Source organism: Neohortaea acidophila (assembly GCF_010093505.1).
Source record: "Neohortaea acidophila strain CBS 113389 unplaced genomic scaffold BDY17scaffold_6, whole genome shotgun sequence".
NCBI classification, from domain to species: Eukaryota; Fungi; Ascomycota; class Dothideomycetes; order Mycosphaerellales; family Teratosphaeriaceae; genus Neohortaea; species Neohortaea acidophila.
Window position 1 is genome coordinate 1125526 of NW_022985515.1, and position 22555 is coordinate 1148080.

At 56.1% G+C, this 22555-nt stretch overlaps 9 protein-coding genes across 9 annotated transcripts; 4 read left to right on the forward strand and 5 right to left on the reverse strand.

Moving 5' to 3' along the window:
* Positions 1-1749: 1749 nt before the first annotated feature.
* On the forward strand, positions 1750-3233 carry BDY17DRAFT_317322 (uncharacterized protein; the record flags this gene model as incomplete). The annotated part of the gene is made up of 3 exons (XM_033736086.1): positions 1750-2254; positions 2321-3022; positions 3088-3233. The coding sequence occupies 3 exons, from the start codon at positions 1750-1752 to the stop codon at positions 3231-3233; spliced, it is 1353 nt and encodes a 450-aa protein (XP_033589323.1).
* Positions 3234-3511: 278 nt separating this feature from the next.
* BDY17DRAFT_251191 (Nitroreductase-like protein) lies at positions 3512-4201 on the reverse strand (the record flags this gene model as incomplete). Its single annotated transcript, XM_033731151.1, has 2 exons — positions 3512-3841; positions 3902-4201. The coding sequence occupies 2 exons, from the start codon at positions 4199-4201 to the stop codon at positions 3512-3514; spliced, it is 630 nt and encodes a 209-aa protein (XP_033589324.1).
* Positions 4202-4413: 212 nt separating this feature from the next.
* BDY17DRAFT_165720 (uncharacterized protein) lies at positions 4414-8008 on the reverse strand. Its single transcript, XM_033729761.1, has one exon. The coding sequence runs from the start codon at positions 7806-7808 to the stop codon at positions 4740-4742; it is 3069 nt and encodes a 1022-aa protein (XP_033589325.1). The 5' UTR covers positions 7809-8008; the 3' UTR covers positions 4414-4739.
* A 200-nt stretch (positions 8009-8208) lies between these two features.
* Positions 8209-9804, reverse strand: BDY17DRAFT_251344 (subtilase; the record flags this gene model as incomplete). The annotated part of the gene is made up of 2 exons (XM_033731164.1): positions 8209-9378; positions 9436-9804. 2 exons carry the CDS (start codon positions 9802-9804, stop codon positions 8209-8211), a joined length of 1539 nt encoding a protein of 512 aa, XP_033589326.1.
* Positions 9805-10457: 653 nt separating this feature from the next.
* On the forward strand, positions 10458-17999 carry BDY17DRAFT_251913 (uncharacterized protein; the record flags this gene model as incomplete). Its single annotated transcript, XM_033731207.1, has 1 exon — positions 10458-17999. The coding sequence occupies one exon, from the start codon at positions 10458-10460 to the stop codon at positions 17997-17999; it is 7542 nt and encodes a 2513-aa protein (XP_033589327.1).
* Positions 18000-18177: 178 nt separating this feature from the next.
* Positions 18178-18915, reverse strand: BDY17DRAFT_311175 (uncharacterized protein; the record flags this gene model as incomplete). The annotated part of the gene is made up of 1 exon (XM_033735508.1): positions 18178-18915. One exon carries the CDS (start codon positions 18913-18915, stop codon positions 18178-18180), a length of 738 nt encoding a protein of 245 aa, XP_033589328.1.
* A 495-nt stretch (positions 18916-19410) lies between these two features.
* On the forward strand, positions 19411-20365 carry BDY17DRAFT_165812 (uncharacterized protein). Its single transcript, XM_033729762.1, has 2 exons — positions 19411-19814; positions 19871-20365. Exons 1-2 carry the CDS (start codon positions 19772-19774, stop codon positions 20281-20283), a joined length of 456 nt encoding a protein of 151 aa, XP_033589329.1. The 5' UTR covers positions 19411-19771; the 3' UTR covers positions 20284-20365.
* Positions 20257-21483, forward strand: BDY17DRAFT_299122 (uncharacterized protein). Its single transcript, XM_033733848.1, has one exon. It carries the CDS (start codon positions 20448-20450, stop codon positions 21213-21215), a length of 768 nt encoding a protein of 255 aa, XP_033589330.1. The 5' UTR covers positions 20257-20447; the 3' UTR covers positions 21216-21483.
* BDY17DRAFT_346791 (HAD-like domain-containing protein) lies at positions 21484-22364 on the reverse strand. The gene is made up of 2 exons (XM_033738116.1): positions 22103-22364; positions 21484-22039 (listed from the first exon to the last, which is right to left on the reverse strand). The coding sequence occupies exons 1-2, from the start codon at positions 22324-22326 to the stop codon at positions 21538-21540; spliced, it is 726 nt and encodes a 241-aa protein (XP_033589331.1). The 5' UTR covers positions 22327-22364; the 3' UTR covers positions 21484-21537.
* Between the last annotated feature and the right edge of the window lie 191 nt (positions 22365-22555).

Consider the following 22555-nt stretch of genomic DNA (forward strand, 5'->3'; position numbering starts at 1 on the left):
TGCCCGCCCTCGCGCGCTGCTCCATCCTCTAACCTGGTCCGGCTCGGGCGAGACAGCAAGCAGGCCGTTTGTCGCTCGCATGCACCCCCATGGGCCACATATGCTCTTGCAGCTGCCCCCGACCGCCTCTTCTTTAGACTTTCGCGCCCTCCTGCGCTCCCCGCCCGCCATCCGCAAGCGTGCAGGCAACCTTGTGCATTGCAACTGCGCGACCGTTTGAAGAGCCCCCAAACCTCCAACGACAGGCCTACTGCAGGCCGGCGCATTGTTGGACGGCGCGCATCGTCATCCACCCCATCATCCTGCGCTGCCTGGCTTCACTATGGTACGTTCCCGCCCGACGCTGAGGCTCACTGGGGGCACCCCTGTTCACCTGCCCTCCCAACCCACCGCATGCTTCCCCCGCTTCCTCACTCACCACCCTCTTTCCCTCCGACCTTTCCCTCCCCCTACCTTACCCTTCCCCGCCCGTCCACTCCCTTCTCACCACCCTCCTTCTTCTCCTTCGGCTGCTCAGCCCTGGAAACCTTAATCACCTGCCAAATCCCCTGCACTGGACACCTCCCCCGCTATGCCCCTTCAGCTGCGTGCTGTACATCCATCCACGACCCTGCTAGCCGGCCGCCTTACCAGGCAACGCCTGACTCCCTGCTAATCCCATTTGACGATCAGAATCCAGCGAATGCCGCACCGCACGGCATCACTGGCATACCGCACCCGCGACAGCAAAGCCTGAACAACCTGCATCAGACGAGTTCGCCGCGCACGCAAGCTTATCCGTCATTCCAGCCAGCACCTCCTGGGCCATACGCCTCTCCGGCCCCCTCCCAACAAGGCTTCACTCCCCAGCAGTATCACTCGCCCTACGTCGGATCGCTCCCAAACGCCCCTCAACACCCATCTGGAGAGCCCAACTACTTCGCCACGCACCCCAGCCCGTACAGTATCCAAAGCAATTCGACGAGTTACGCATCGCCCGGTGAGTTTATTCCTCGCTTGTTTGTCATCATGTGGTGGCACGTCATTTCGCGCTATCCATACTACATTGCTCTTTTGCCTGCACACCCACCACTGACAACCATCCCAGATCCGGGAGAGTCAATGGCGACTCACGCAACGATGAATCGTCAACACTACCCTGCCATGTCCAGCTATCAGACCCCACAATCTAACTCACCCGCTTCCATTCATTCTCCCCAGACCGACGCCCATGGAAGGCACATGTACGCGATGCCGGCAGTGCCGCCTCAAATGTATTACCACCAGCAGTCGTATCCCCCGCCGCAATTGTATCCTCAGCACTCCGCCGCCGCCTATCATCCACCTATTTCCACAGCCCCGCCGCCAATGATGTTATACCATCAACAAGCGCAGCAGCAGCAACAACATCAACAGCAGCAACATCAACATCATCAACAGCAGCAGCAACAGGCACCTCCGCCTCAGCATCATTATCGGCAACAACACCAACCATCGCAATATCAGCAACCTCAACAACCCCAACAACATCACCAAGCACAACCCCAACCGCAATCGCAGCACGTGTCACAGCAATCCCACCAGCAGCATCGGCACTCGATGCAGCAAGCGCAGTTGCCATCGTCACATTCACCAGCTGGCATGATGGACACGAAGCAGTCTCTGGGCGCGCTACAACGGCCGACTCCGGTCCTTCAGCCTTTGCAAGGCGATCCTCAAACGGCCACGGCCCAGGGCGTGGCACCAGGCGGCCCACCCCTTTCAGCATCGATGTCGACACCCAACAACGTTGCTGCACCCGGTCCGATACCGGCAACAACACCCACTGTCGTGCGCCGAGACGAGAACGGCGTGCAGTGGATTGCATTTGAGTATTCCCGCGATCGCGTGAAGATGGAGTACACCATCCGATGTGATGTGGCAAATATCCACACCGATGACCTTAGCGCAGACTTCAAGACCGCGAATTGCGTGTACCCGAGGGCCAACTGCGACAAGGATCAATACAAAGGCAACCGGCTCAACTACGAACGCGACTGCAACGAAATTGGGTGGGCGCTGGCGCAGCTCAACCCGCCCCTGCGCGAGAAGCGCGGACTGATTCAGCGCGCCGTGGACAGCTGGAGGAACAGCAACACCGACCCCAAATTACGAAGCAGAAGAGTTCGACGGATGGCCAAGGTGAATACGAGGAAGGGATCGCAGCCGGGACTGGGTATTGGTCAGCCATCGAGCCCGCAAGATGTCAAGAATGAGGCAATGCGCAATGCGCAAGGTATGGCATTCGTTCTCTTCACCATCCATGCTTGCGACCACGTGTTCCGGCGCTGACACTCTCTAGTCCCCAATGATTACACGCAGCCACATCATCTTCAGGCGCACGTGAAACGAGAAGTGACGGATGGCGTATCTTCGCTGCCTGCCACACCGCGATCCGCCCAGAACTTCTACCCCACGTACCCCATGCCGCCGCATCCGGGCGCCAACGCGATGCCACCTCTTCAGAGCCCCATGCATCCACCCCATTCCACCATGTCAACACGTGTGGCCCGCGATGGCGCCGACGACGACGACCACGAGGAAGACCGCAAACGAAAACTCTTTGGCGATGTCCCAGAGGCCAAACGCCGGAAGTTTATTCTGGTCGAGGACAAGCAGCGAGGGACACGTGTCCGTGTGCGATTGGTCCTCGACCAGGTCAAGATGGACGACATGCCGGACGCGCATTTGAAGACCAACTCCGTCTATCCTCGCTCTTTCTACCCGAGACATGACGGTTCACCCACGGATTCGTCACGAGCGCTGCCCATCTGGGATGGAGACGACGACGACTGTGTCGAAGGAGCTTCATCCACTCTGCCCACGCGCGGCAAGACGATGGTGCAGGTGCCGTTGATGGACGGTTCCGAAATGGGCATGTCGGTGCCCTCGCGGAGGACATCGCAGCGCCGCAAGGAGATGACGCTGAATGAAATCGGATATCGCATGAGCTGGGGTCAGGCACGAGCGTTCAATGGGCGAACGCTTTTCCTGCAGCGATCATGTTAGTCCCTCCGTCGTTGTCGGCTAATTTTGAGAAAGTTTCCCCTTCTAATGGCCATCTCTTAGTGGATGCGTACCGCCAGAAGATGCAAAGCACCATGCTTCACACGGCCCAGGAGGCGTCTTCGATTTCGCCGCACTTTGAGACGCGCGTGGGGAAGCGGCGCAGGTCGGAGTGGAGGTTGCAGCATGATTGCGTGGAATCGCCGTGAAATCATCGACAAAAAGCGGCGGAAGGGAGGATGTTTGTTGCATTTCTAAAGAAAAGTTTCCCGCACCTTATTACCAGTCTGCGAGCAGAAGCAACAATTTACGACTTCTCGCCGCCGGTGGAGGGCCACGATATGTACATCAAGGGACGAATGGAGCGGAGCGCCAGCAATGGATAAAAGCAACAATTCGATTCATGTATAATACCATATCCTTCTGAAGAACTTAATCCGCTTATGCACGTGGCAGTCTCATCTATCCTCTACTTTACAAGTCACTTCTAAGCCCCATGGATATGTAGGCGCTCCTCCACCGGCTTCATCTCCTTCTTCGCCAGCCCCTCCCTCGCCCCCTCAGCCGGCTGCCCAATAACCAACTGCGCAATCAGCTCCCACTCCGCCGGCACCTTCCACGTCTCGGCGGCCTCCTTGTCGACGATGGGATTGTAGTGCTGCAGGTTGCAGCCGAGGCCTTCGGTCTCCAGCGCCGTCCACAGCATGTACTGGTGCATGGCGGACGTGTGTTCCGACCATTGCGGGAACTTGTCGGCGTAGACGGCCATTTTCTCCTGCAGACCCTTGACGACGGCCTTGTCTTCATAGAAGAGGATCTAGACAGCAATGTTAACTGGCCATTTCCGAGCTGGGAGTGAGTGAGTGGCAAGACTTACAGTAGCGTACGCGTCCTTGAACATCTTCAGCCGCGCCTCGGACTTGCTCCAGTCGCCTCCCTGCCCTTCGACTATGGGCTTCAGTTTGCCGGCCACCAGGTCCCAGAACTTGTCGTGTTCATCTTTGAACAGCGCGACGATGCGCGTGGTCTGCGAGTTGAAGGAGGAGGGGACATCCTGGATGGCGAGGGTGAGGAGCTCCTTGATCTTCTCGTCGGAGATGGGGCTTTTCTTGGTGAGTTGGTAGATGGTGCGGCGGTGCTTGATGGCGTCTTTGAGGCCGGTGGTGTCGTGGGTCATTTTGGCGGCTGGGGTGGTGCTGAAGCGAAGAGTGGATTGTCTGATGGATGCAATGGGGAGAGGAGTATGGGCTGGTTGGAATTGACGCGCGAAAAGAGACAAGCGCGGGAGGGCAAGGGCCTTTTGTAGTTGTGGTGGCATGATGGGTGAGAAATGGGATCCAGGCTCGTGGCGGAAGAGTTAGTGCGCGCGCACGGCTACGGCGCCGTCTTGAAATGCCGGTTGCTGGATGAACAGAGAGGCGACCACGCCATTTTTATCATCGTCTGATGTCATTGCCCGTCGTCTTGGCCCTTTGCGTCTTACGTGTATTACAAACATCCTCTCCTCCCAATGTAGCTACGCCCCGATATGGCGATTGGGAAGGGATGTTTTGCGGCAATTAGCTGATTCTTGATTCTGCTTACCTCATAATGTCGGCAAATTGCGCGCCCACGTCGGCCTTGTTCCGCGCTTGGCTAATCCTCTCGATCTCGACTACACTTCATCGTAGAAATAGAGCGCAACTCCAACACACCCCGACTGCCTGACTAACAAGTCACACGAAAATCGGCGAATCTTCTCTCGACTTCCGCCCGTCTAGCCAGTTCGTCACAAGTCTTTGGCCAGGCGAGGAGCCTCCTGTTCCTGCTCCTTCTCCTGCCCCGGACTTAGTCCCAGCGTACGCCGTCGTAGATGAAGGCGAGCGCTTCACAGCCCTCTCATCTCCGTCGCCTGTCGTCATGAGCTTCCTCGACACAGCCCTGGCCTGCTGTTGCTGCTTGCCACTACCGGCTGCAAGCCACTGCGAGCTCGACGTTGCCCGCAATGTAGCACCGCCGCTCTCCAATGGCGAGTTCTCCTTGTTCGCGCTGGCATGGTTGCCCGACGATGCGAGTCGCTGCTCATGTTGAGAAGCGTATGGCCCTGCGGAGATGTTCTGGATAGTCGTGTCTTCGAGGAGATAGACGTCTTCTCTTAGAATGTTGTCGCTGATGGTGGTAGGTTTACGCCGCACCTCGATCGGCCTTGCTCTCTGTGAGTGGTTGTTTTTGTATTTCGCGCGTAGTTCGAAAGCGGACTTGGGTTGGTATGCTTTGCGTTGTTGTACTGTGATGTCGGTGGTCGAAAGTGTTGGTGGCTTGTCCTCGGGCTTGTTGGCTATGCCGTCACAGGGTGCCAGAGAAGCGGCATGCGAGGCGGAACGTTGAGAAACAGCGATGCTTGGTGGGACTGGGACACCGAGATCAACGTCTCTTCCAATACCGCCACTTTCTGGAAAGCTTTGCGGCATCGAAAGCCCTTCGCCACCCGAGCCAGCTTCTAACGCACTCATTTCGTTTGACAGCCAACGTCGCCAATCTTGACTACCTTGACTACGTTGGTGACCATCCGGCGCCCGCTTTGCAGGCGATATGGAATAGCTCCTCACCTCTCGGCTCGTAATCGTCACCTTGGTCTTGCCTTCCTCGCCAAGCGGCGCACCTTGACGCGGCGTTGACTCGTTCGATCCCTGAGAGTAAATACTGGGCGAGAGGATCTTCTCACGGCTCAACGCTGGTAAGACACCAACTTCAGCGTGATGAGGCAAGTCGTGGACCCCTTGAGGATGCTGCAGCGCTTGGCTCAATGATCGAAGGACATATGGATTGTCTTCTGTCATTGCCGTCGTCCTTGTTCGCAGCGCGGGAGGCGAGATTTCGTCGAGCGGGCCTTGCCATCTATTTCGGGATCGCTCGACGCGTCTGGCGATTTGCTCTTGGGATGGAGTAGAAGCTTTCATCGCTGGTCGTCGCTGCAACTGGCTGCGTGGTGTGGAATCCGTCTGTCCATCGTCTTGAGCTCCACTCGTCTTAGTGTATGACCGCGGTGCCGCATCCGGACTCAGCACTTCTGCTACTGGCGAAGGAATGTGGAGCTTCGACGGTTGTCTATCTGGACTGACGGGGCGGATCGTCGGAGCTGCCCAACGACCTAGCCGTGATGAGTGGGAGTGTACCTTTTGCTGGGATGGAAGAGTAGCAATCGCCGAGCCTGGCTTCATAGGCGTGGGTTCCTCATCCCGGTCCATGGGATCTTCTGACGGTTGCATACGCTCCTGTAAAGCAGAGAATAAGCCGGCACTCTCCTCCGAGGCCAGCAAGTCCGCCTGACTCGGTCGACGAAGCCGACTCTTCACGGAGTGATTCAAGAACGACGATGCTTTGCGGAGCGTCGATACGCTGTCGCTTCGTCTTAGCTGAGTGCTCTCACCAAGCACACTCCCAAAGTCGGTCCCGTTGCGAGTACTCCATGTGCCAGCAGCGGTCGAGGCAGTCCGGCTGGATCCACTTCCGACTGGTACGTCTGGTGTAGGTGCTTGGTACAGTTGCTGGCTGAATGTTGCAAACGGATCCGTGGCCTCTTCCACTTCGGATGACCTTTCAGAAGAAGAGATGATCTCGGTCTTCAAGTGGAAGTGCCTCCCCTCGACGTGTTGGGCTGGCAGTCCACTGGGGATGCGAGACGGCTTTCTGAACACCTTCATGAAATGGCCTTTGAGGGAGTTGGAGAAGCTGCGTTTCTTCCTGTCTACCGCAATCTCCGTGTGTGGAACAGGCGGTGGTGAAGAAGAGGGCAGCGGGGGTGCGCCATCATCGGCAAAATTGAACGGCGGCAGTTTGGTATCGTAACCACTCAAACCCCCCTTGCCGATGCTGGATCCTTGACGCTTTTGAAATGGAGCGAGGATGAACGACGTCCGCTCTCGTAGCTTGGTCCTTCGATGGAAGTCCTGGAAGATCTTGTCTCGTTCCAAAGCCAGCTCCTCGGAGGTCAGTGGAATGATTGGATCAGACGTGGTGTGGGCTTTCACGGCTTCCACACAGTGGCCGAAATCTGTGAGACCGACGAGGTTGTCGCTATACCCGCCATGGGGAGAAGGCCGACATTGCAAGGTAGGCGGATGATGTCGGCCATGGTGACGCGGAAGCGGACTGCCGTCAGAGTACTCCGTCTGCGCTTTTCGCTGCACTCGCGTTGACGACGGAGGCAAAGAGTGATTCCCACCAGCTTCAGGAGCTATCCTCGCTGACGGTTGAATCACCGACCGCCTCCGAGTGACAACAACCTCTTCACTCCCACCATCGACATTAACAACACTATCTCGCTTCTCACGTGGTCCAACCCCTCCGAATCCCGTCTTCAAAGACGCAGAAGCAGAAGACGAAACCACAGCAGAAGCGTGATCTTTCTTCCCCGCATGCCCTGACTTCCGTCGACCAAGCCTAGCCTCCTCGAAATGGCTCCCCTCCGTCTTGCCCGTAATCTGACTTCGTCTGCGCTCCAACCTCCGCGGCGCAGGCCGATAAGCGGCAGGGGAGACATGCGGCTCGTCTCCTTGCTGCCGGGCTCGTTGGTAGGCTTCAACGGCGGCGTGTTCAGCTTGCTGTCGGCTCAAGAAGGGATCGGTGTGCGTTGATGAGCTGGATTTGGCTCGGTGGAGGCGGGTGGTGTTTGTGCTGTGCGAGCGGGCGAGCATGTTTGCGGATTGGGATTTGTGTGGCGTGCGCAATGTTTCTAAGATGCGACTTGGACATGCCGTGGAAAAGAGGTGGATGGAGGATGAAAGAGGGTGAAATGCTCGCATTCGTACTCCTTCCGCAGGGTCATTGATGGATCTGGCAGGCGCCGTTGCTCGAGGGATCACTCGTATATGAGAAGAAACTGCAATTGAAGTGAGTGGCAATTGATAGTGGAGAGAAGTAAACAGAAGGTAGAGGGCTTGCAATACACCCGTCTATCAACGCCCATAACGGCTCAACCACCTCTTCACTACTATGCAACCCCTTGGGCTTCCATTCTCCACGAGCCCCGTATGAGACAAATGACAAAAGAAAGCACTCAATATGCAAACGTACATCTTTGCAACACGAGATGCATCATGCGGTGATTGAGGCTCGACAATCGCTCCTCCACCTGCTCCGCAAGCTCGCTTTGCACAATCCTCCTCTGTCCATTATGCGAGACACATGCATTGCGACTGCAACTTAAGCCTCGCTCAACTCTCGAAGAGCCTGCGCGATCTCCTCGGACACAAACTGCTCAATCTTCTTGGTGAGGTAACGAGCCTCTTCCGCCACCTTCTCGGCGTCGTTCATGATCTCCTCCTGGACCATCTCAATGGTGACACCCTGCGTGGCGGCGGTGTAGCTGCCCTTTTCGATGATGGAGCTGTAGTTGGACTCCCCACCACCGTTCCAGGCCAGGATGTTGTCAGTGTCGGACGGCACCTCGCTCAGTGCACCGACCGTGCCGATGGAGATCAAGTTGGCCTTGAGCTTCTTCGGGGTAATGTCGGCAAGGGCGTAGGCGGAATCCTTAGATGGCTGCAGGGACAGCATGTAGGCCAGAAGACCGGCAATGTGAGGGGAAGCCATCGAGGTGCCAGAGATGGTGTTGACGGCGTATTTGCTGCCGATCCAGGTGGACATGATGTTCAAGCCGGGGGCGAAGATATCGTTGCACGGGCCAAAGTTGGAGAAGTACGCACGCTCATCGAGAAGGGTGGAGGCGCCAACAGTGACGGCTTTCTTGGCAGCGGCCGGGGAGTATGAGCAGGAGTCTGCGTTGTCATTGCCAGCGGCGACGGCAAAGTGAATGCCACCTTCAACGGCAGCATTGACCGCATCGTCGAGGAGCTGAGACTTGCCACCTCCAAGGGACATGTTGGCGGTAGAGCCCTTGAAGCCCTTCCTCTTTCCGTCCTTGGCCTTGGAAACCTGCTTCTTGTGTGCGTTCAAGGCCTCTTCGACGCCCTTGACCACATCCGACATGGTGCCAGAGCCGTTGGAGCGCAGGACCTTGATGGCGTAGACGTTGGCCTTTTTCGCAACACCGTACTTCTTGCCAGCGATAGTGCCGGAACAGTGGGTGCCATGCCCGTTGCCATCCTTGTCCTCATCGCCGTCGGGGATGGTGGCGTGCCAGTGCGCACGGCCTTCGAAGTCGACGTGGCCGGTGTAAGTTCCGGTGTCAATCACGTAAACATCAACGCCCTCACCGCCGTCGCCGGAGTAGAGGTATTTGTTGACAGTGCCCCAGGAGAGGCCGTCACGGTGAGAGATGCGGGCCAGACCCCAGGGAGCATTCTTCTCAAGCTCGGGCTCGTGGGAGGAGGACAAGGTGTGGACTTCTTGGTCCTTCTCGATGAGCTCGACCTGTGTAGTGAGTCAGTACGGTCGTTGACGATGGAAACATCACACCATGTGACTTACGTCCGGGTGACGGCGGATCTCCTCAATGACATCCTCATCAAAGTGACCGGAGTAGCCGAGGAAGCCGCCGGCGATGTTGTAGGTGTGCTTCAGGCCGTTGAAGAGAGACTCCATGCCCTCGAATCCCGATCTCTTGCGGAGCTCCGTCTTCTGCACCTGGAGAGCGGTGTGACGGTCCGTGACCCAGCCGTGATGAGCGGCGGCGAGCTCTTGGGTGACATGGTCCTTGAACTTGATGATGTAGCTGTCCGGGATCTCTTTTGCGTTGGTGGCGGAGATAACGGGGGCGGCATCGCTGTGGATGGTTGCGATGGAGAGGGGTGATGCGAGGGCGGTGGCAGCAAGCGCCAACACAGCGGCGCCCTTCATGTTGGCGGGGAGGTGGGGGGTCTGTCGAGGAGGATGACAAGTAGGAGCCTATCGACACTGAAAGATACAGTATCGACCAAGATGCGGAGGATGAGGAATGAGGGGGAAGAGGTGGTGAGGGTGGTGAGGGTGAGAGCTTGGAGCGGACAGCGATAAGCGTGACCTCGAGGCAACAGCGTTCGTTGGCGGGCGGGCTATCTCCGCCCGCGTGACACACATGACGCATGCGACTTCCCAGCCACCCGTTCCCGCCGCTTCACTGCAATCGCCCGCCCCGGGCCTGCGCCACACGTCGGAACGGGCGGGAGGAGCCGTGTAAGCCACGCATCTCACGTCTCCTCGAAGACCACAGCGCTTGTAGCATGCCGGCAATCCTGCTATCACCCCTTTCAGGCCGCTTCTGACGAGTGGGGAAACGCACGTGACCCGAATGAAACGATCTGGACGATTTTATTGATTGTCCCTCGACCGGTCGAACGGCGTTGCGGAACAGGAGTCCTTGAAATATACGTGCCTAATCTGATGGGCTCCTGCGGCGGCAACGTTGAATAACGGGATTGGCCCTGGCCGAGTGTTATCCACAGGCCGATGTGCAAAAGGCCGTCTCTCCCAGAAATGAGTGAGAGACCCGGCCCTGCATCTTCCTATGTAAAATGGCTCTCCGCGTCAGTCTTGCGCGTGCCCATGCATCATCCCGGGGCGGCACACGGGCACTGGATGCAACAGAGCGAGACTCGGCCGTGGCCACCTTACTGCAAAGTGTCGATTCTTTTGTGCCACTTGAAGACGGCAAATCTCTCATCAAAGCAGCAAGCGTGCTGGAGGAGTTAAGGAAAGAACTCCAGGGCAACGACTCCTCCAAGGACATCTTTCGCCACGGACATGGGTTCGAAGTTCTCCTCAAAGTACTTGCCCCTGGACCTTATCTCCATATTGGAAGCGCTGCAAGCTATGGACAAGTGCTACGATCTTCTCTCCTTGTCTTGTCCGCTGCCATCAAAGACCACCGCGGAAACAAGAAGTACTTCAAAATCCACAATGGTGGCTGGGCCAGATTGCAGGAAAGGGTCACTGCCCTCGCTCTTTTGCTTCTCGACGCTCAAGGCCCAGCATTGCTTTTGAGCTCCTTATTCCAAGGTCTCCTTGCTTTTGCACTAGGCGAGGACTCGATTGACATCAACCAAGCCCGAACCCCTGAAAACAGCGTTCCAAGCGATCCTGATATCCTGCATTCTTTTTCTGGATTCGAGGTGCTGAGTAACCCAGAGGCTTGCTCCGTGGCAATTCGGTTGAGCTTGAAGTTCACTGCCGACGGCTGCCCTCAAGAATTAAAGTCGACTGCACTGCTGTTTCTCCAAATTGTCACAGCCATTGCCGAACTCAGCCCCCGAAATCGAGTTGCGTTGTGGAATACCGGCATACTGTCTGATATACTCCCTTGCCTACTCGATGCCCGACCCGACTCTCAGACCGAGAACAGTCTCGGAAGGCTCTTCTCCACCCTCACTGCTCTTGGTCTCCCAAAGCTTGACGATGTTGCGCTCCTTTTCGACCGCAGTGCAGACTCGGACCGATCACGTAAACTCGCACTGGCCACACTTCAAGATTCCGTATGGCCGCCTTTCATCCAGTTCGACTTGACACCGCACGGCTATTCCTCGATCGAGTTCCCAAGTCTCCCGAGATCCTTCCCGCCCAATGTGGGCTACACCCTGACTGCCTGGATGCGAATCGACAACTTTGACCGGAATTGCCACACTACCCTGTTTGGAGCTTTCGACAGCACCCAGACTTGCTTCATTCTGACGTACCTGGAGAAGGATAGCCAGCAGCTGATTCTGCAAACCTCGGTCCGCTCCTCAACGCCCAGCGTGCGGTTTAGATCGATGCGGTTCGAGCCGGACAGATGGTATCATTTCGCGCTCGTCCACCGGAGAAATGACTCCGACTCCATCAACAGCACCGCCGTATTATTCGTGGACGGCGAGTTTGTAGAGCAAGTCAAATGTGCGTATCCCGAGAGTCCTCAGGAACTTGATCCCAAGGGCGGCACAAACTCATCCGGCGCACAAAATGCCCGCCGAACCCACCCAGTGCAAGCCTTTTTCGGCACTCCTCACGACCTCGGTCTCCGTTATGGGCCAAACGAAGTGATGTCGCGGTGGTCCTTAGCAAGAGCTCACTTGCATGCGGCTCCACTGACGGACGAGTTCGTCGCCGTTTCCCACCGCCTCAGTCCGAGATATGTTGGGAACTTACAGGACTGTCTCGGGCCGCTCCTCACCTACCGAGCATCGGCAGAGCTGAACAGATACAACGAACTCCTACATCCCGACAAGTCGGAGAAGTCGGACATTGTTACAGCAACCGAGAAGCGTGGAAGTGATGTTGCACCAGAGTCTCGACTCCTTCTCAGCGTTTACCCCACTGCTGTCATCGGGTTTGACGACGATACCACACCCAAAAATACCCGTGGCACTTACCAGCTCGATCGCAAAGCCGCGGCGAGATATCATCAACTCGCACAAAAAGCAAAGGCTGTTGCCATCAACGCATCAATCCCAAACATCAATGATGCAATGGCTCGCTCGTATGGAACTGGCATCCTCACTGGTGATCCAGTTGTGGCGGTCCCCAAAGCCCTGGACGATGCAACCTGGCGCTTGAGCGGCAGTCTCCCAAGCCTGGTCAGACTCCTGGAACTTGCTTCAACGAAAGAAGCGTTCCTGCAGTCTGTGCAGATCTTCTACGAATGCGTTGTGGACAACTGGCGTATCAGCGAATCCATGGAAAAGGGCAATGGCTTTGGCATTCTCGCTGCCATTATACGTCAAAAGTTGGGATTCGAGACGCTTGCTACAGCAAGTTCCGCAAGAAAGGCTACACCCGTACTCAGCTTTGAGGATCGACAAAGTCTACCACTCGAACTTCTCCGGCTTATCCTCGACTTTATGGGTTACGACAGACACAACCCGGAGGAGTCGATGATTGTCAACCCAATGGCGTATAGAATACTCCTTGTCGACTTTGACACCTGGAGGAGATGCGGCCGCGAGACTCAGCAGTTGTACTATACCCAATTCGTCCACTTTGTCTCTCGCAACAAGCACTGTACCTTCAATCAGAAGCGCTTGGTTAGGATGCGCGTCGTCAAAAAGCTCATCGAAGCGATGAAGTCGGAAGAGTTTCTACCTGATGCAATTTCCCCACTGATGGAGGCACTACGAGCTCTGCTGGACAACATTTCAGCAAGTCCGATGTTTCGAGAGCTGGCAATGTTTGTGGCGTACGGGCTCCAAGAGGATCGAGCAAGCGCTCAAAAGACCATGCGGAGTATGGCTAGCGTTGTGAATGTGCGGACAAAGACTGCATCTTTGGCAAGGGCCATTCGCGGTTCGCGGCCATCCATATCCTCAGGCTCATCAACACCACAACTCGGGGTCAGTCGTAGCGAGCTCGCCATTCACGTGCTTGGGCTATTGGAGAAATATCTCCGCGAAGATCGAAGTGCGATTGCGTTACGGCGATTCAACAAGGCCGTGCCTAATCGATGGCTCCTCCACCTGCTCGCGGAGAACGATGTCCGAGTGGTCAATCTGACTGTACAGATTCTGGCTCGGTCATTGATAATCCTGGGAACCGATTTCAAGGGTCCGTTTGTGGAGAAGAACGGGGGGTTCATCACCTTGAAAGCTCGTTTAAAGGGCTTTTGGCGATCAACTACAATCTGGCTGTCTTGTCTGGCAATCCTGTTTGGCGTTGCTCTTCCAGCCGACCATCCAGCTGAAGACTTTACCCTCTTCTCTCTGGTGAATGTATTTGTCGTGGATGACAGTCTCCATGTGGAGCATGCTGAAATCCTGCCCGTGATCATGGCCATGCTCGAAGCTGGCTTACGGGATGTGGTGAAGCAGAATGCAGCGGATGAGGACTTTGCAATTCTCAAGACTGTCACGCAATTCTTGAGCGAGCTGTACAGTCGAAGCGCAAACTTCAGAGAGTTTGCGGTGAGCTCGCGCTATATACAGGAGATTTTATTTGTCCTGTATCCCGTGTTGGTTGGATCGGACCGATTGTCTGCAGAAACGGAACTGCAGTCTGAAAAGGACGAGCTATCTTTCAAGGGCGAGGCTGTCAAGATGAGGGGACATTCTAATTCGGTTGGAGAGCGTCCGCCTTCGGTGCGTAGCCTCGACATGAATGGAAACGGTCGGACACCTTCGCCGTCTGCGCCCATCCGGATCCAGGTTCCCAGGAAGATGTCCGCGTTTGTGCTTATCAACCCCATTCGGGAGACACCTGCTGCACCCTTGAGGCCTGCGGTGGTTCCGACGAGAGCTGAGCCGGTTGCCATGAACCCAGGGAACTCCATCGTGGAATCGCTGCTTGAAGTGGTAGTCAGCATCTTCCTCGACCTGATCTGCAACAAGGAAAAGTTCAACGGCATTGGCTTGTTTCAAAAGGTACCACCGGGATTCCGTGAGCACCAGGCATACTTTCAGTCTTACGTGATGGTCCATACGCTCACACAGCTGTGGAATCATCTACAGTTGAACCAGTCACTGCTGCTTGAGACCAGGGTGCTCACGAATCTCACTCGATTCTGTCAACACATGTCCGAAGCTGTCTTCGAAGGCTGGTTCATCGACGGGGCTCAGCCGTTCCTCGACTTTTCCGGAAAGCTCTTGGAGTATTTGCAGCAATCAGAAGTGGCGATGGTCAAAAATGTGCGCCTTTGCAGCCAGAACATCAACAGCATCCGGATTGCATTCCTCCGAGTCTGCCTGTCGCGATTGTCGGAGCTGGACGAGTCCATCAACGAGACCGAAGCCACTACGTTTCTCAACAAAATGAGCTACTGGCAGACGATCCTCTTCTCTTCTGATAACCAGGAGACGCTCTTCATCCGACTCATATGCTTCTTACTATACATGAAGCTGGTGTCTGATGCACAGACGGTCCGTTTGGCCGCCGCAAGCCTTTGGCGAACAGTGCTCATGCAGAAGCCCACGGAATCAGCGACGCTGTTGACCTACGTCGCCGGGTCTGAACACCGTCATCTATCGACCGGCTTCATGAACATGTGCTCCACGGACGACGACGAGTTCCTCCCTTGGGTAGACGAGAATCGTCAAGCTTTGGACACAGTCTTTATGGATGCATTGAAGAAGCCCTGGGCCGATTTCGTCGCCGATGAAAATCGTCGCACCGAGGAATCGGCGCGAAGTAGATTGGAGAAAAGAAAGGACAAGCTACGGCAATGGCAGATGGAAGAATCGCAAGCAGACGAGTTCATGCATCGCTACGAAATCTCGACGAACCACTGGCGGTCAAACGTACACTCGCAGGAGAGGCTGAAATTGCAGCGAGCCCTTCAAGATCATCAAGAAAGCGTCAATCATCTGCTGACGGTCTTTTCCACCCTCGAGCAGCAAGTCACACAGCCGTGCGGAATTCAACCCGACAAAACCAATGGAAAATGGCAGCTGGACGAGACGGAAGCTGTGAATCGCATGCGAATGCGCACGATTCGTGATACGAGTGAGCATCAAGCGTTCCAACCCAAGCAAAAGGCCATGGAGCGACGGCTCACGGTCAACCTTGCGATCAATACCGACATTGGCAAGGCCATGGCCGATAACATCATGTCGCCCGCACCGGTGACACCGCTGGTGAACGGAGAAGGCGGATCGGGCAGGCCTCGAAGCGAGTCGCAGCAATTACTGGAAGGCGAGTTCGAGATTGTGGACGATCCCCGAGAGGCCGACGACGGTATTATCGAGGATAAGAACCGAAAAGTCATGACCAGTCTCGAGCGAGGCGATATGGTTCAGCAGCTCCACAACATCTCGCGGATTGTGGGACTCGAAGCTTGCGAGGGCTTACTGGTGGTCGGGAAGAAGTGCTTGTATCTACAAGACAACTTTTTCCAACGATCGGATGGCGAAATTGTGAGTGTGTCGCAGGCTCCGGAAGACGAAAGAGACCCTTATCTGCAGTGGATGACGGGCAAGGATATTGGCTCTCGCGGTACGAAGCACAGCCTTGGAGATCACCAAACACGACACTGGACTTGGACGGAGGTGCTCAGCATATCCAAGCGCCGTTTCCTCTTTCGAGATGTCTCAATGGAGATCTTCTTCACCGATGGGCGGAGCTATCTGCTTACGTGCATGTCGAGTAAGGTCCGCGATGACCTCTACAACGCCATCGCCGTTAGAGCCCCTCAAGTCCACACTTCTATCACTGTTGCGAGTGAGGACTCATGGCGTCTGGATACTCTGCGAAATCCCGAGGAGATTCCTCAGTCGCTGGGGTCGAAGTTTGTCAACGTCTTCAACAACCTCCCCACACACACGGCGACGAAGAAATGGGTCAAGGGCGAAATGTCCAATTTCCAGTACCTCATGCTGGTGAATACGCTTGCCGGCAGGACGTTCAACGATCTGACGCAGTATCCCGTCTTTCCTTGGGTGCTTGCAGATTACTCGAGTGAAGAGCTGGATCTGAACGATCCCAAGTCGTTTCGAGATCTGTCCAAGCCGATGGGATGTCAGACTCGAGGGCGTGCGACAGAGTACAAGACGAGGTACAAGGAGTTTGAAGGCGGCCCAGACCCTCCATTCCACTACGGCACACACTACTCCTCGGCGATGATTGTGGCATCGTATCTCATTCGCCTGCAGCCCTTTGTTCAATCGTATCTCCTGCTTCAAGGAGGGACGTTCGATCACGCTGACCGACTGTTTGATTCAATCGAAAAGGCCTGGCTGTCTGCTTCACGCGATACCATGGGCGACGTGCGTGAGCTCATTCCGGAATTCTTCTACCTACCGGAATTCCTCGTCAATGTCAACGGCTACGATTTTGGCATGAAACAAGCTGGGGATGAGGCTGTAAATCACGTCAAACTACCGCCGTGGGCCAAAGGCGACCCTTTCGTTTTCGTGTCCAAGCATCGCGAGGCGCTCGAGAGCCCGTACGTCAGTGAACACCTGCACAAGTGGATTGATCTGGTCTTTGGCTTCAAACAGCGGGGAGAAGCTGCGGTGGAAGCTACGAATGTGTTTTCTCATCTGACGTACCAAGGCGCGAAGGATCTGGATACGATTGATGATCCAGTTGAACGCCTCGCGAGCATCACTGCTATTCACTCGTTTGGTCAGACTCCACATCAGGTCTTTCTCAAATCACATCCCTCGCGAGAGCTGGAAAAATCGGCTCCTGCACGACTCGACGCATTAGTCGAATCCCTGGCCCGACTACCAGACCCGGTACTCCACAGCGACGAGCAGATCTCAAGCCTCGCCTTCTCGCCTACCCAAGAACGACTCTTGCATTCCGGCCCTCACAAGATCCACTTGCTCCCACACGGCGAACGATACATGGAAATCGGCTTCGCAGACAACAGCATCCGCTTCTTCTCCGCGCATACCCGCCGGCTCCTCGGCCTGTACGAAAACACGCACATCGGCCCCATCACCGCAACGACGCTCGTCGACAGCAAAATCCTCGCAACGGGCGGAGCAGACTGCACAATCGGGATCTGGAACATCCACGCCTCGCGCGACCACATCGATCTCCAGCCCAAACAATACCTCTTCGGCCACCGCACGCCAATCACAATCCTGACCGCCAGCCGCATGTTCAGCACCCTCCTCTCCGCCTCGGCAGACGGCCACGTCCTCCTCTGGGGCCTCAACAGGTACCACTGCATCCGCGTGCTGCACCCCGCCGGCCAACCCGCAATCCGCGCAGCGAGCATCAGCAATGCCAGCGGCCACATTCTCCTCTGCGAAGACTCGCATCTCCTTCTGTACACGCTGAACGGACACCTCTTGACGAGGCAGAAGGTGTGCGAGAGTGAGGACGAGCGCCTCCTCTGCTGCGCTTTTTACGAAGGCGCGGGGAACGAGTGGGTGTCGCGCGAACTCATCGTCACGGGGCATGCGGGGGGAGTGGCGAATGTGTGGGCGCTGACGACGCTGATTGATGGCAGTTGGTATTTGCAGCTGGTGAGGAGGTTGAGTCATGCGGCTGAGGGGAGGGGAGATGAGGATGAGGGAGGCTTTGTCGCCGGCATCACGGCTGTGCTGCCGAGGCCGAATGCCATTTACACGGGAGATGAGGAGGGGAGAGTGTGGGAGTGGGATTGCGTTGCAAAGGAGAGAAGTGGCGGAAGTGGGTGGAGGTGAGGATGGGAAGACACATTTGGTAGGTTAGATTTGGAAAAAAAGGTAGAGAGGAATTGACACTATCTGGTATCTTGAAGGAAAAAGCAAACGGCCAGCCGTTATATAATCATCAATCGTTTGGAACCATCTCTCCGCATCTTGAGTCCTGTCGTCCCCGCAGATGGCTCTCGCCTGTCCATCAAGCCTTGTCCCGCGGCCCCAACGCATCTTTGACCAAATCGTAGAAGCCAAACAGACTATCGCCAATAGTGGGGCGATGCGAGTCCACCTTTTTCAACGAAGAATCGCCATGCTTGTGGTGGTGATGGTGTTTCTTGGGCGCATCGTCGTAGTCTTGATCATCGCGATGGCGGTGGTGGCGGTCGGGGGAAGATGAAGAGTTGGACCGGTGGCTGTTGTGGGAGCGAGAGCTTGTGGGCCGGTCGGCGTCTGCGATGCTTGCGCGGTGGGGGGCTGGATAGGGGGTGAGGCCTGGGGGTGAGTTGTGGGGATCGTAGGGGTATGATGGTTGTTGATGTTGGTATTGGGGATTGGGAGGGTATTGTTGCTGCTGTTGGTATTGGGGGTTTGGAGGGTATGTTTGTGGCTGCGGGGGCGTGTTGGTGGGGTATGGTTGGAGTTGGTTGGCGGCAGGGTGGAGTTGGTTCGCCGCAGGGTAAGGCTGGACGGGCGGTGGGTATTGGAGTGGGTAGGTGCCGGGTGCAGCTGGCGGCGGTTGTGGTTGGTGGTGTTGTTGGACGGGTGGCGGGCCGTACGAGCTGTGCTGTGGATTTGGAGGGATGGAGGGAATCGATACGTTGTTGAAAGAGGGCCCGCGGGAGGGGCGTGTCGCTGGTCGGTCGTGTTGGTAGTTATCAGGAATGTATCGTTCCGTCGAGCGATGCTCGTGATCGGATGGTGGATAGTACTGCGACATGGCTGCGGTCGAGGTTGCTGGGTCGTGTTCTTGCTAGGATGAATGTTTCGTGGGAATGAGGGGTGATTGCGGGATTATAAGGAGACGGTCTCAGCCTCACAGCGCGTGACCATGAGATAGATGACTCGTGCGTTTGAACGAGGCGACCCCAGTTTATGCAAGGCTAGATCAGCTGATCTCGAGCGAAGTCTGTGTGGGAAGTAGATATATGTGTTCTCGCGACTGGAGAACGGAAGAGAGAGAGATGGGAGAGAGTGAAGTTGTAGGAGATGGCGGGGAGCGGCTTAACTTTTCGTGGCTTTTCCATCATCGTCCCACTTCGGAGGGGCATATGCCTCATCAAGTGCGCCTGACATCGTGCAGCGACGATCAAATCGGAAGAGGTCAAGTGAGGTGAAAGATGAAGTAAGACTCGGGCAAACGTCAAGGTAATGGGAGGCCAGCGATGACGTAAGAAGTGCCAAGAGTGGAAAGCAGAGTGAAGATCACGTGCAGTGCCTTCTTCACGCTGCGCCACGGCGAAAGCAGCGTCGATGCAAGGTCGAGTTAGACTTTGCACCGCCTTGCGTCTTCAGCCTTCCATTGCTACACTAGTACCTTGTGTTTCGATGATGCGTGTCGGCACACGTGGGTGAGGTGAGGCAGTAAAATGCATGGCACAGGCACAGCCCCGCTCCCTCACTACATCTCTTGACTTGGCGGCGATTACGACCACACCTCTAGGCAAGCACGATTGGTGGGGGCAAGTCGTTTCTCTCTTCTTCATAACCTCGTCTTTATCCTCGGCGAGTAAACAGTCTTCCTCTCTCAACTTCAGCATTTCTGCAACTTCCTCATATCAGTCGAACAAGCAGTAATGTCTTACAACAACTATGGTCCGCCTCCAGGCGGTCATCAGCGTAAAATCCCCGAAGCGCACCATCTTGATGAAGTATCGAGCTAATCAGATCTCCAGAATACCCACCAGACGGCTATCCGCCCCCTCAACAGCCTTACGGGCAAGGTCCGCCAATGAACCAGGGCTACAACCAGCCGCCTCCCGGACCCCCACCTGGACAGTGGAATCAAGCCTACCCTCCTCCGCAACAGCAAGGCTACGGAGCTCCCCCGCCACATGGCCAGTATAATCACGGCCCGCCTCCCGGTCAGTACGGCGGCGCACCACCTCCACCCGGCGGGTATGGTCAACCACAGGGCAATTATGGAGCACCACCCAATAACTATGCTCAAGGTGGTTACGGGGCTCCATCTGGCCCCCCTGTTCCGCCATCTCCAGGCTACGTTGCTGGACGAATGGCTCCTGACGGGCCCGGCTTCAATGCGCATGACACCGCCAAGAAGTTACGCGGTGCGATGAAGGGACTGTAAGCATTGTATCAATCTCAAGAAGCCCCTTCAACCCATGACTGACTCTTCTCCACAGTGGCACCGATGAAAACACCCTCATCAAAACCCTCGCGCATCTCCAACCAGAACAAGTCGCCAGCGTGAAAGCATCCTACCACAACTCCCGTGATATCGGCCGCGACCTCATGAAGGACGTCCATGGCGAAACCTCCGGCTACTTCCGTCAGGGCCTGGAAGGCATCATCCGTGGGCCTCTAGAAGAAGACTGCCACCAACTCCGCGACTCGGTCAAGGGCATCGGCACCAAGGAGTCCGCCATGAACGACGTCCTCCTCGGCCGCTCCAATGCCGACCTGCACGCCATCAAGCAGCACTACCACCAGATGTTCGGCCACTCGCTCGAATCGGACGTCAAGGGCGACTTGTCCATGAAAACCGAACGCCTCTTCGACATGGTCATGGCCGCGCGTCGCAACGAGGAATCCACCCCCGTCGTCCCGCAGCAAATCGACGCCGACGTACAAGAGCTCTACCGCGACACCGAAGGCAAGCGCGGCGCGGATCAAATCGCCGTCTCGCAAATCTTCTCCTCTCGCAGCGACGCTCAACTCCGCGCCATCTCCACCGCGTACAAAGCCCGCTACTCTCGCGCCCTCGACGACGTCATCCGCAAAGAATTCTCAGGACACATGGAAGATGCTCTCCTCTTCATCCTGCACCGCGCCGAAGACCCAGCAAAGCAAGACGCAGACCTCCTGTACGCCGCAATGAAGGGTGCAGGCACGAAAGATCAGGCTCTGGTGCGCAGAATTATTGCGGTCCATTGGAATCCCGAGCGTCTACGGCAGTGCAAGGCGGCGTACAAGCACTTCTATCACCAGGAGCTGGCGGCGAGGGTCAGGAGCGAGACGAGTGGGGATTACCAGAAGCTCATGGTGGAATGTCTTGCTTGATCCTTTGTGTCATAGGGATGGTTGTACTAATTAGCTATCAATAGATCTTCGAGGGTTGATCACGGTTCTGCTGGTTGTTCTCCGGGTAGACGTGAGGGGTTGGGTCCAGACGGTGGTGGTCAACGTGGCTACTTCGTTGGTTTCGACACGAGCGAGATGTTACTTCTAGGCATAGACAGCAGTCAATCGATCGGGGTTGACCATTTTCGAACGTTTGCCAGTCCAGCGTATCTCGAAAGCAGCGAGAGCCGGAAAAGAAGTGAGAAGGGAACCGATAAGCCTTCATCTTTGACAATCTACCGAGAACGAGTCCTCCTTGCTACTAATCAAGATTTTTGAGCTTTTCCAACAAATCTTCCATGCCCTCCAGGTACAAGTCGAACTGTCCAAAGATTTCCGGCACCGCGTCATGCTCCTCATCCCCCAGATACGCAGTCTTGAATCCCGTCTTCCTCGCGGCAATCAAGTCCCAAGCGTGCGCTGCTACGAACCATCTGTCACCCTCAGCATCACTCACTCCCTGAAATGTAAGATGCTTGTTGGCAGTCGTGTAGACTCGGAAGTCCGGTTTCGCCGCTCCGACATCATCGCACGAAAGCAAATGGTCGGGCTCGAGCGCGATGTCGGCGAGCCGGTAGTAGTTCAGGCTCGTCTCTTTGCCGCCGTTCGTCACGCCGTATACTTCCCAGCCTGCAGTGCGGAGGCCATCAAAGCATTTCTTGAGACCCGGGCGTGGCTTTAGGGAAGTGACTGCTTTCATCACAGCCGCGATGTCATCTTCGGTGGGCGCTTGCTCGCGGGGCAAGTCAACGATGTAACATGCCCTGCGTAGAAACACGGTCAGCGGTTGGAGCAAGTCATTCGGGGGTTGCAATCTTCGTTGATACCGTTTAAGCGTATGTTTTAAAACTTCCGCAATTGGCGTGTACGCGCCCACAACACTCGTATAAGTGAAGTCTCGCTGTGCGGCATAGAACCAGGAAAAGAAGAGTGTCTTGGGGTCCACACCAATCGCCTTCAGCCTTGGGCCGAGCCGATCTTCGATGGCGTCGATTGCAGCCTCGAAGGAGAAGCACGTGCCCAGGACGTCGAAGCACACTGATTTTCCCATTTCTTTTTCGAGGCTGACTCGAAGCTGGCGTAGGAATGGTGTGAGTTTGCGAAGACGACTGGTGACGTGAGGATCTAGAAGCGCCTTCCCCGCAGACGCACTTTGCAGCACCACAAAGAACTCTGCAGCACGCGTCGATCATCGTCCACTCACCCCCACTCCATCCAACCCAGCTCCCTTGATGCGGGAGCATTGGGTGCTCGAACCCCGGCTTGTTCCTTCCTGAACT

Excerpts from the sequence above, each read along its gene's own strand:
- BDY17DRAFT_165812 (XM_033729762.1), top strand. The coding sequence starts at position 19,772 with ATGTCTTACAACAACTATGGTCCGCCTCCAGGCGGTCATCAGC. Across the intron at positions 19,815-19,870 it reads GCCTCCAGGCGGTCATCAGC|AATACCCACCAGACGGCTAT; the intron begins GTAAAATCCCCG and ends TCAGATCTCCAG.
- BDY17DRAFT_346791 (XM_033738116.1), bottom strand. The coding sequence starts at position 22,326 with ATGGGAAAATCAGTGTGCTTCGACGTCCTGGGCACGTGCTTCTCCTTC. Across the intron at positions 22,040-22,102 it reads TTAAAACATACGCTTAAACG|GGCATGTTACATCGTTGACT; the intron begins GTATCAACGAAG and ends GTTTCTACGCAG.
- BDY17DRAFT_165720 (XM_033729761.1), bottom strand. The coding sequence starts at position 7,808 with ATGCGAGCATTTCACCCTCTTTCATCCTCCATCCACCTCTTTTCCACG.
- BDY17DRAFT_299122 (XM_033733848.1), top strand. The coding sequence starts at position 20,448 with ATGAAGGACGTCCATGGCGAAACCTCCGGCTACTTCCGTCAGGGCCTG.